Source organism: Theropithecus gelada, chromosome 7b (genome assembly GCF_003255815.1).
Source record: "Theropithecus gelada isolate Dixy chromosome 7b, Tgel_1.0, whole genome shotgun sequence".
Lineage (NCBI taxonomy): Eukaryota > Metazoa > Chordata > Mammalia > Primates > Cercopithecidae > Theropithecus > Theropithecus gelada.
In genome coordinates, this window is record NC_037675.1 from 108,265,749 (window position 1) to 108,278,758 (window position 13,010).

At 43.3% G+C, this 13,010-nt stretch overlaps 2 gene segments (V, D, J or C); both read right to left on the reverse strand.

Moving 5' to 3' along the window:
* LOC112628818 overlaps nucleotides 1-13,010 on the reverse strand; it is a 1,133,279-nt gene that overhangs the window by 998,113 nt on the left and 122,156 nt on the right.
* Nucleotides 825-1,317, reverse strand: LOC112628835. The segment is given in 2 exon segments: nucleotides 825-1,141; nucleotides 1,245-1,317. Coding segments are annotated over 2 exon segments (390 nt in total).

Genomic DNA, 13,010 nt, shown 5'->3' on the forward strand with positions numbered 1-13,010 from the left:
GCAGTCAGACATGCTCTACTCAAGGTCTCTGCACATGGAGAAAAACCAGTGAAAGTGGAAAAGGCATTTTCTTGGTTTGTTGAAAAATACCTATAGAAAACACAATCCTGTAGCAGGACATCATGCAGAACTAAGAAATAATGGAACTGGAATAAATGTGAAAATTGCAATCATTTGCAGATGCATATTTGTTCATTTATCTTCAAATGAAATAAAGTAAAAGCAGGTGTTCTGTTTCAACATCCACAAAGAGTGTGTTGACCTTGAGAACACACCCCTCTCCCAGTCTCTAAAGGCAGGAACATCACATGGGTCAGGTGTCAAGCTGCTGCTCTGTGACATCTATGGTACGGCTTGTGCTGAAGCCCAGGAGCTGTGGTCGACTCTAATGAAAGGAAGGACTCTTCAGTGGTTTTGAGGCAGAGCCATTACTAGAGTCATCGGGGTCCCCTGTGGGGTGTGCTCCTCAGGACACTGACCAGTGTGATCAAGGCAGGGTCATCTCTGCCCCCAAAGTGACACTCAGGCTTCTGCAGTGTGTGGATGTGTCCTCCTGTTACAAAAAGAAAAAAAAAAAGATACAAGGTTGGGGGGACATTTTGCAGTCAGAGACAACACCAAATCTTAGTACAGAATTGTAAATCTAGAGAAATTCCCTGGGGTAACTTGGTAGCAAGGCAGCTCCAGACCATGACGGGAAACCAGCCCTTGCACCACCTGCACTTGCCCCTGGAGACAGCCCCACGCACAGTGTCCCAGGCGTTCCCTGGTTGTCCCAGGTACCCGGCAGGGAGGTTTGTGTCTGGGCTCACACTGACTTCTCCTCACTGTGTCTCTTTTGCACAGTAATACACAGCCGTGTCCTCGGCTCTCAGGCTGTTCATTTGCAGAAACAGTGAGTTCTTGGCGTTGTCTCTGGAGATGGTGAATCGGCCCTTCACAGAGTCTGCGTAGTATGTGGTACCACCACTTGTACTAATACCTGAGACCCACCCCAGACCCTTTCCTGGAGCCTGGCGGACCCAGTGCATTTCGTAGCTACTGAAGGTGAATCCAGAGGCTACACAAGAGAGTCTCAGAGACTCCCCAGGCTTTACCAAGCCTCCCCCAGACTCCACCAGCTGCACGTCACACTGGACACCTGCAAAAACAGAGAAATCCTGGTCAGAAACCACCACACATAGCCCCTGTTTCTCTCACTTATGTCCAATCACACTCAATATCTCTCATTCTCCATAAATCACCTTTTAAAATAGCCACAAGGAAAACCAAACTCGGCACAAACTCCATGGTGCGTCTTCTGAGTTCAGTGTTCATGACCAAGTGGAGACAGCTGGGAATCCCGGGGCTGTGGCTCCTCTCCCAGAGCTGCAGGGTCAGGATTTGACTGGTTTTCAACAGCAGAGGGAGGGCCCTATTTGCATATCTCCTACTACACAGAGAGCTCTGGGGTGGGAACCCTGAGGAGACGGCAGACCCCAGATAAAATGACAGGCCCCGCAGGAGTTGGGTGACAATGATGGTATTTGGAAAACACGCTGTCTTATTAGGAAATTTTGTTGTGATCAATATTTTGCACTATTTTATTTTTTATATATTTGTGTAAATTATGTTCTGTAGGAGTCAATGGTTTCTCCATTTACATATGTGGAAGTAAACCCACACATGGAGGAGGGGCTAAGTGTGTGTCTAGGAGCCCATGTCTGGGATGACTGAGCCCCAGTATCTGAGCCTGTTATTCCTCATCACTGTTACTCCCTGAACCAAATCTTGGTAAGAATTGGACATACCTAGTATGCTTTGTGGAACCCATTTCCTGTACTGAGAATACGTGTGATTTTGTTGCACTCTACCATTCACCTAAAAATAAAGAGGGAACTAGGATTCAGGAGTTAAATTCTCAGACATTTCTGACATTTAATATATATTTTCTGTCTTTATACCACCCTATCTTTGTCTAATTTTTCATTTGTCTGTTTACAATAAATTTTGTGAGTGTTATTTGGCAGATAATACCTTCACATATTTAAAGTGTGCAATTGATAAACATGATGTGTCATCATTACCAAAGTGGACAAGTGAGTTTCCCTCAACATTTTCTCTTTTTCTTCTGTATGTCTCCTCCTTTCCCCTTCCTTTCGTCTACCCTTTTCCCAGGTAACTACTGATCTTCTGGATATTACCTTAGATTCTTTTTCATTTAAAAGAAATTACATAAATGGAGTAACATGGTGTCTATTCTTATTTGTCTGGCTTATTTTGCTCATCATAAACATTTAGATATTTTTCTTTGTTGTTCTGTGTGCCAGAAATATATTTATTGTAAGTGTTGAGTAGTATTCCAGTGAACACATTTACCATAATTTGCCATTTCTGGGGGGCAGTTGAAAAATGTTTGGATTCTTTTATTATTCTAGGTTTTACTTAAAATGTATGCTGCTCAGCTTAAAAATGTACATAAATGAAAAATATATATATGTATTTATTTTTGAAACAATAACATCAGCAGTAACAGATAAATAGAAAATATGGAAGTTTGCAAGTTTTTTTAATGCTTCAGATAATTGAAGGTTTAAAACAAAAAAAAAAAATGAAATCTAGGGAGAGGCAAGTTCTTGTGTAGAGTAATAAAGCCAAGATATGAAATTACCTGAGGCAGAGTCTGTCGTATTCAATGTAGGCCATTACAAGATGGAGCACAAATATACACTGGATTGCTTGAAGTCGAGTGTGTGAAGCGTGTTGTAGTGAGAAATTCTAAGGGACAACATACTGAAGAGTTGTCTGATTCCCTTAAATCCTTTACAGTCACAAAAATCTGTCTTTCCCAAAGTGACTGTCTGGGAGAGAACGAGAGCCCACACTTCTGAAACGCATCCAGACCCGGCTCTCTGATTCCCACTACAAAACTAAGGTATTACCCTGCAGGAGCAGGCCATGAAAATCAGCGTCCTAGGGCACTGAAGCAACCCCTCACGAGCTGATATGGGAACAGAGGTCCCCATCAAAGATCTATTGAGAAGCAGCTCCCTCACTTTCTTGTGGAATCAGAGCCTTAATCTGCAGGTCATGGCAGCAGATGGGGAAGATGGAGACACCAACAGGGAGGATTAGAGCAGTGGGAGGGAACAACCGGGGAAAACAGGAGGACTCTACCCCAGGGGAAGAGGCAAGAACACACAGACCAGCACCCCATTTGGAGGAGGGTCGGGAAAACTCGGAAGGTCACACTCAGACCCAGGATCACAATGATTTTCTAGAAATATGGCCCCACGAGAGGTCAGAGACTCTTCCTTTAGTCTAATGCCTTCCACTAATTTCACAATTGGCAGTTAAATATAACACTTTAATTCACCCTAGGAACGTGAAAGAGATTCTCTGTAGAATGGAATGAGGTGAATATTCAAAGCCAAGCAGGCATGAAAAACAAGGTCTCACTAGAGGATATGAAGTCTCTGGTGGACATAGAAGAACACACTTCAACTGCTACAGCCATTGCAAAAGGAAATGTCAAATATAGCTCTGAAGAGATGCACAGACATCTTCACAACCAAGGCCCAGCAAAGATAGGGTGTGGGAAAACACAGGCAGAAATGCACAAAATAAAATAATAAGTCAATATCAAGGGTCCAAACATAGCTGGCTATCAACAAAAATATTAACATACATCAATGAAAAACACCAAATTCATAATGGAAAAATCATCAGAATTGATATTTGTAAATGACACAATACTAGAACCATCTTATTAAGTAGGATATTTAAAGTAATTAAAATTAATTTGTTAAAGGTCTGAAAGAAAATGTGGACACAATGCAAGATTAGATAGGTAACTGACAGACAGAAATACTAAGAAAGAATCAAATGGAAATTCATAAAATTATCAAAAGTGATTCAGTATAAAATTGAGTATACCTTGGGTACGCTCAGCTTAGAATTTGCTCAGCTTATAAATGAAATCAGGAATTTAAACTCCGTTACTGGAAATTACACAAAATGAATTTCAGAGGGAAAATGAGTGAAGAAATATAAGAACTAATATCAAAAAGTATAGTGTAGATATATTTCAAATTTCAGAAATAGAAGTTAGAAACACAGAGAAAAATATCTTAAGAAATAATGATACCTTAAGATATACTTATATCTTAAGATATATTTCTTAAGAAAAATATCTTAAGAATGTGAAACACCTAACCACAGACCCAAAAATCAGAGAACTCCATGCCGGGTAAACACACACAGACATACACCTGCACCATACATGTGAACATACTCTGTGAGCCAAGATTTCAAGACTACAGTGAGCTGTTATTACACAACTGCACTTCAAACGTGCAATAGAGAGAGACTCTGTCTCTAAAAACAAACAAAAAATAATCAATAATATTTTTGGCCTGGCTCAGTGGCTCACACCTGTAATCCCAGCACTTCAGGAGGCCAAGGCAAGGGGGGCACCTGAGGTCCAGAGTCTGAGACCAGCCTGACCAACTGGGAGAAACCCTGTCTCTACTGAAAATACAAAATTAGCTGGGTGTGGTTGTGCATGCCTGTAATATCAGCTACTGGGAGGCTGAGGCAGGAGAATCACTTGAACCCGGGAGTTGGAAGTTGCGGTGAGCCAAGATAGTGCCATTTCACTCCAGCCTAGGCAACAAGAGTGAAAGTCCATCTCAAAAAAAAAAAAAAAATTTTTTTTCACAGGATTGCAAGGCTAATAAAATAGGAGATGTTAAACTGAGCATCCTCAAAGATCCTCTGGTGTTTCTGATGTTTTAAAACAGATAGCTGACCTAAGACCTTCAGACTAAGCTGATAACCCTTAATAGTAAACGTTTCCACCCAAGTCATTGGACCGGGACCCCTGTCTAATTCCCCACACCTTCCTCCTGCTTCTCATTACTATTTGCTTTGGCTTACAAACACTCATCTCATTTTCTGTAGACCTTGGTATTGTCCATCATATTGAGCCCTTATCTCTTTTCTTATTCGTTATTTTTATAGTTGCTACATAGAATAACTTGTCACACTGTATATTGGTGTGTGACTGCTGATAGCTTAAGGCTCATTCCTCCACTACCTCCTTTTTTACACACAAGGTGAATATCAGTCAGAATCACAGGAGCTGCCTTATTTGATGCGAGTAGGAGTTTCCTACTCTACCAACCCCTTCTGTGAGCGGAAACACTCAGTCTCCCCCCCACCGCCAAACCATGGTAAAAACCCTGAGCCCGTCTCCTTCCCTGCTCTATCAAGCCATTGTGGACTTTCCTGAGAGAACTGCCTGCTCTCAGCAGACACCTCTAGTGTGGAGATAATTATCCCTTCCATATCCGCTTGGTCTGAGGGTGTGTCACCATCACGTATCAGATCCACACTAAATCTCAGTTGACATATCTTGGCCTTTGCATGACGTCAGCTACAACTGGGGCTGGGAGCTTGGTGTACCAGCTCCCATTAACAGGACGCACCTGATCCCTGAGCCAACTCCGGGACAGAGCTGGACATGAGATATGGTTTGGCTCTGTGTTCCCATCCAAATCTGATCTTGAATTGGAATCTCCACAAGTCCAGGGAGGGACCTGGTGAGAGGTGACTGGATCATGGGGGTGGCTCCTCCATGCTGTTTTCATGATAGCGATTGAGGTCTCAGGAGATCTGAAAATTTAAAGGGTGTGGTAGCTCTCCCCACTTCTCCTGCTGCCATGTGAGCCGTCTCTTTGTTTCCCCTTCACAGTCTGCCTTGATTGCAAGTTTCTTGAGGCCTCTCCAGCCATGCAGAACTATGAGTCGATAACCTATTTTCTTTATAAATTACCCAAATTCAGGTAGTTCTTTGTAGTAGTGGGAAAACAAACTAATATAACATGCCTGGAGTGGTTTAATAAACCCCCTTCACTTCATAAAATGATGTCATGGCCGGGCACGGTGGCTCAAGCCTGTAATCCTAGCACTTTGGGAGGCCGAGACGGGCGGATCACAAGGTCAGGAGATTGAGACCATCCTGGCAAACACGGTGAAACCCCGTCTCTACTAAAAAATACAAAAAACTAGCTGGGCGAGGTGGTGTCGCCTGTGGTCACAGCTACTCGGGAGGCTGAGGCAGGAGAATGGCCTAAACCCAGGAGGCGGAGCTTGCAGTGAGCTGAGATCCGGCCACTGCACTCCAGCCTGGGCGACAGAGCAAGACTCTGTCTCAAAAAAAAAAAAAAAAAAAAAAAAAAAGCTGTCATTATTTTGCTGTATTGTAGTGTTTCCATAAAAATATGGAGAAGCGCAGGCTCATTCCTATGAATGTTCAAGAGTCTCTGACGTTTTATGTATTTTATCTCTGTCTGACTCCGTTTCTACCAAATTACACATGTTACAGTTAGTACTATCTTTAATGACGTTAAGCTAAAAAAAAATCTTCACATGAAGTGATCAATTGTACAAATATTGTCACAGACATCATTATTATTAGCATAGATAGCTAGTCAATTACGCTCAAAATTTTCTCTTGTTCTGTAATTCCTCCTGTCTACAATATTCACAGTGAACTACTGATTCTTTATGTAACTTTAGATTTTATTCTATAGAATTGATAAAAGTGTATCATATGTATGTACTTTTATTTGTTTGGCTCGTTTTACTCACCATAGTGAATTTAACCATGCTGTTGAGCATATCCAACATTAGTATATTATCGTCACAGTCGGTAGTCTGCCGATGAATGACGTTTCCACAATTTGTTTACTAGTTAAGCTGGTGATTGACAGTTGGATTGTTGGCCCTCTCGGTATTATCACAGAGCTGCTACTCAGCTTGGAGAAGTGCACAGCTGAGAAACCCATGGTTCTTACACTTACAACAGCATGAACAACAACAGAGCTGGGAAAGCTGCACATTAATCAATTTTATTCAATACATCAGGTAATGAAAGTCATAGATTTCTTTGTGTGTGGAGTGGGGGGTATGTCCATTTGTGTGAGAGAGAATAAGGGAGAAAGGGAGACAGAGAAAGAGAGGAAACCTACAAAACTGACCACAATTTATGAGGTCCTCAAGTAATTACGGGGAGTTAGTCCTTACGGACAAGGCCGATATAAGTTGAAGAGGAAAACTTGACATACCCACATATGGTTATATATTTATAGAAATATGATTTTTTAATCGTACAAACACTCACATGCATTAGAACAGATGTAGTGGAGGGTGTCTAGTGGGGAAATATGATGGTGACACAAAACCCCTCATCCAGCCCCTTTTCACCCCAGCTGCACCTGCCCTGAGGCTGAGCCTAGAACCTGCTCTTTCTGAGTTCCCACAATAGTCCTGCGCCCCCTGCTGTACCCAGTCCCCTCTGGTGTCCTGATTTTCTCATGGTTCCTGAGAGCCCCCGGCTGACCCGAGTGCTTCTACAATGGTCTTGCGTTTGCCCTGGAATCCAGAGCAACTCCTTCCATCATGAGCACCCTCTGCTGTCCTGTGAACCCTCCAGGAAGGTTTGGCTGTGAGCTCACACTGTGGTCCCCTCCCTCTGTCTTTTCTTTAAAAATACGTGGTTGTGTGCTTGTTGCTCACATAGCTCAGCTGTAAAAACAAGCGCTTTTTGGACCCAAATTTGGAGATGGTGACTGGATTCATAAGGAGTGGGTGGGAATTTTTTCTCCCTTCATGACCTGTGCACCTGATTCACTCCAGTCGCTCCCATGTGGACTCATGGATCCAGCTCCAGCAGGAAGCACTGGTTATGATGGAAAATCCAGAGACAGCACAGGTGAGGGAGAGGGTCTGCGAGGCCTCCACCAGCCAACAGTGCACTAAGAAACATCGTTGCTTGTGAGCACAGAATCTGGACAAAATGTTAACATTTCCAAAGACACATTTTAATGAGAATAAAGAGCTCACTGGCGTTCAATTTTTGATTCTGCCAGAGCAATGCAGTAGATTCTGAGGTTAGATTCCCACAAATATACAGTTGCCTTTTCCCCGAAATCTTGCAACCAAGTAAAAGAGAGAACCTTATGTTAGGAGAATGGGTATTGAAATATCTCTGTCTATGATAAGGATAATTTTCTGAATAGGATTGGGATGTGATCACCTAAAGGGTGTCCTAATTCTGAACCCACAACTATACCTGAGCAGCAGTTACTGGCAGTGGGGGTCGCCCACATGGAGAAATAGCTGACTCAGGGAAGCTACACCTGGGGTCTCTGCAGGCCTTAAGTTGTACAGGAACAGCTCCTTTCTCAGGCTAAGAGGGAGGACAAACTGCCCTTTCTCTGGGGGAGGGCGGGTTAGCATGTGGAAATAACTAAAATAAACCACAAGGTAGGAAAAAAAGTAGTTTCAGTTTTAATTGAACAATTTCTCATTAGAAAGGCAATAATATGTTGGAATCTGGCACAAAATTAAGAAACAATGAATTTGGGGTAGTGTTGAATGTTACAATTTTTGCACACTATGTTCTTAATTTATTATGTTATCTGAGAAAAAGAAGTAAAATCACAGGTTTTTTGTTTTTGTTTTTGTTTTGAGATGGATTCTCGCTCTGTCGCCCAGGCTGGAGTGCAGTGGTGCAATCTCCCCTCACTGCAAGCTCCGCCTCCTGGGTTCACGCCATTCTCCTGCCTCAGCCTCCCGAGTAGCTGGTACTACAGGCGCCCGACACCACGCCTGGCTAATTTTTTGTATTTTTAGTAGAGACGGGGTTTCGCCGAGGATGGTCTCGATCTCCTGACCTCGTGATCCGCCCGCCTCGGCCTCCCAAAGTGCTGGGATTACAGGCGTGAGCCACTGTGCCCTGGCCAAAATCACAGTTTTTATATACAAATCCATAAACAGTGTGCTGGCCCTGAGAATGCACCTCTTATCCGTCCAGCATCAGGGACCCCAATAGACCAGGCCGCCAGCTGCTGCCCTGCACTCTAACATCTGTCACCTGGTGGGTGCCAAAGACACCCATGTAGGGAGCCCCACCCGGACAGCATGGCTGCTGCTGGGACACGTGCGAGATCCCTGATGGACACCTGTGCTCAGGGAGGCACTAAAGGTCTTGCTGGACTTAGCTTGTAGTACAGGGTTGTTAGGGAAGCTCCATCAAATTCCCAGTCTTCTCCAGCCCTAGTTGTGAGACTGGCATTGTGGGGGGGCAGTGTCTACAGCTTCACCCCGCTCCTGCACATTCTTAGGCCTCCAATACTTCCATCTGTTCTGGGGATATATGAGTATGTTTCCTCTTTTTAATTAAAGTTTTCTAATCCAGGGCCTTCGTGGTGGGCCCAAAACATAAATGTACAGAGGTTCCGAAGGGAACCGTTAGATGCAGAGGAAGCCACAGACCCTGAAGAAAAGCAGCCCTTGACCTCCATGTGCACCTGCCCTGGGGCTGCACCTGGTTTGTGAGTACTGGGTGGCCCCTTCAGCCCAGACTCCTTTCTTCTTTCTGCAGGGAATTTTGTGTCTGAACTCACACTGATGTTCCCTCACTTCGAACCTTATGTACAGCCATACATGGCGATGTCCTCAGCTATCTGACTGTTCATTTGCAGATACAGTGAGTTCTTAGCATTGTCTTTGGAGATGGTGAATCTGCCCTTCAGAGAGTCTGCGTGGTGTATCTGACTTCCATCATATTTCATACCTATTACTTACTCCAGCACCTTCCCTGGAGACTGGTGAACTCAGCTAATTCAGAAGCTACTGCAGGTGAATCTGGAGGCTACACAGGAGAGTCTCAGGAACTTCCCAGGTTGTCTCAGGTCCTCTATGGACTGAATCAGCTGCACCTCACACTGAACCCCTGAAAATATGCACACATCCTGGTCAGAAACTGCCAAACATATCCACTGTTTCTCTCACTCATATCCACTCACTCTCACTCACTCTACTTCTCTGTGAGTCACCTTTTAAAACAGCAACAAGAAAAAATCAGCTTAGCTCAAACCCCATAGTGAGTCCTCTGTGTTCAGTGCTGGTTACCAAATGGAAACCCCTGGGAATCCCAGGGCTGTGGCTCTTCTCCCAGAGCTGCAGGTTCAGGTCTGGGCTTGTTCTCACCAGAAGAGGGTTGGCCCTGTTTTCATGTCTCCTCCTCCATAGCAAGCTCTCCTGTGGGATGACTGAAGAAAAGGCAGTGCCCAGAGCAGATATGAGACTCCTGGAGGAGTTTGGTGGCAATGGCAGCATTTGGGAAAATATGATGACTCATAATGTGACTGTGCCAAGAAACTCACTTAGCAATCATTATTTTATTTTATATTTTTACGCATGTGTATGAATACACATATAGCTGCATTAAGCAAACTTTAAGAGATATAAAAAGAGAAACAGAAAACAATATAAAAGTAAGAGAAGACCTTAATACCTCACTTACAATAACATATAGCAAATTCAGAAAGAAAAATTTTAATGAGCCTCTGAACTTGGACAACACCATTGAGCAAATTTACCTAAAAGACATTGACAGAAATTTGCAACCAAGGCCCATGGAATACACATTCTTCTCAAGTACACATTGAACATTTTCCATGATAGGTTATATGTTACATAATAAATTGAGTCTTAACATTTAAAGAGTCCGAGGAGGGTAGATCACGAGATCAGGAGTTCCAGACCAGCCTCCAGCCTGGCCAATATGGTAAAACCCTGTTTGTACTTAAAAAAAATACAAAAATTAGCTGGGCATGGTGGCACAGACCTGTGTTCCCAGCTGCTTGGGAGACTGAGGCAGGAGGATCGCTTGAAGCTGGGAGGCAGAGGTATCAGTGAGCCGAGACTGTGCCACTGCACTCCAGCCTGGGCGACGGAGCGAGACTCCCTCTCTAAATAAATAAATACATAAATAGATACTAAATAAATAAAAAGTAATGCCAATGCTTCCCTAACTCTTTCAAAAATTGGTGAGGAGTCTACCTTCCAAACTTTTTCTCTGAGGCTACCATTGTAGCATTACCAGTAATAAACAAAGGCACCACAATAAAAGAAAAATACAGACTAATATCAATAGTAGACATAAATTAACCCCCCAATGATAGTAAAATAAATTCTAAAGTTTTTTTAGAAGACCATACACCATGGTCAACTGAAATTTATTCCTGAGACACACAGATGATTCAACATCCTCAAATGAATCAATTTGACACACCACATTAAAAAACTAAAGAAAATATCTCAGTAACATTTCATCAGAGAAGAAAACATTTGAAAAAATTCAGGGTTTCATGATAAAAACTCTGAACAAAATACAAAAACAAGAAAAAAAACCTTGTACATGTTAAAGCAACTTCTACAACTCAATAGCAAAAACAAAAATAGCCTAATGAGTAAATAATCAGTTTTACAACTTTAACAGTATCAGACACTAGAACTCATGTTAAATGTTTTTCTCCATGAGTAACGGTCTATCTTGTGGTGTACTTGGCTGGACAATACTTTGTAGTTATTTGATCAAACACTAATCCAGGTGAGGGGTGTGAATTTTTAATAGACATTATTAAAAGTGTAATAAGCTGACCCTATGTTAGGTAGATTATCATCGATAACCAACGTGGCCCTGATTCCATCAGAGCAGAGCTGGAGAAGGCCAAACTCCATGGTGATTAAGCAGCTTCAGCTGTTTCTGAGACTGCCAGCCTGCACTTACTGATGGCCGGCCCTGAGGATACTGGATGTTTCCAGCCATCCCCCAAAATCGTCATCCCTTACATCTCACCGGAAAGTGGTGTGTCCCTCTGCAGCTTGTCAAACCTACATTTCACACAGAAAGAGACTCTCTAAAATCAAATCATATTTAAATGAAAATGAGCATCGCAAGGGGATCATCCATGGGCATATTTAAGTTGGTAAAAGAAGACAAGTGTTTTAAAAGATAACTGAGGAGGCTTACCTGAGCTGTTTGCAGACAATTATCGTGGGATAGAATAATCAATTACAAGGGTGGAATCAGTTTAAGTTTGGACAGGGAGTTGCAGGGCAGATACCCCACAATAATTCTCTTATTGTGGTGGTAGCCTTTGTTCAAGGTTGTGGCTGTGCAGAGTATTTTTACGATATTTCTTGTTATCAGGGATGTGCGCATGAGAACCCTCTATTCATGACGTTCTCCAGCTTCACCTGTAAAGATTATAACACGAGTATCTCCATTTTGATTCTGACAACTTTCACACCCTCTTCCTCACACCACTAGTGAGGAACGTTACTGTGTGAAGGTTTTTGAGAACAGGATTAGAAACACACCCGTATCCCATGTTAACCAAAGAAGCTTGTCCCTTTCAGTCCCCACTGGCAACTTGCATTTCCAGATGAGTCTCCATGCAACACAGTGGAGGGTCCTGAGTGAGGAGGAGTGAAGAAAGTCCCACCAGCCTCTCCCGCGTGACTGCAGCAGCCACAGCCTGAGACCCACCTGAGCGCCAGGAAAGGGCTTGAGGCCTGGAATTTTGACCACAAGGAAAATATCTTCCTTTTCCAGAAAGCAGGAAAAGCAAATGGAAAAATGAGAACAACAACTAAAAAGAAAATAATTGAATTAGGAGCAAAAGAAGCACCAGATCAGTGTGATGCTGATTTGCATACTTCAGTGTCAGGAGAAGGGCCAGACGTGAAACCTGTGAGGTTCTGCATGACACTGACCCTGGCCCAGCCTCTCTATTGTCTGTGACCAGCATCTGTAAAGACTGTTCTAGTCAGGGAACCTCACTGAGGTCCCTGTCCTGGGTCTCACTGGAGAAGACTCACTAGGAAGCCCTGAGCTTACTCAGGACTCTGATCCTGGTGACCGTGGTTGAGGACTTTTCATCCCTGTAAGCATCAACCCACATTTGTGCAAGTGAGAATAGCTCTTCATACTAAACTAATCTCTCTCAAATACTTAGAGAAGACATTGTTAGGCACAGAATTCTAAACTTAAGAGAGGTTCCCTGGGGAAACTGTGAGAAGTAGAGGAAGCCCCATATCCTGACAGGAAATCAGCCTCCGTCTGCACCTGCCTCTGGGGTTGACTCTGATCAGTGGGTCCCGAGCGCCCCCTG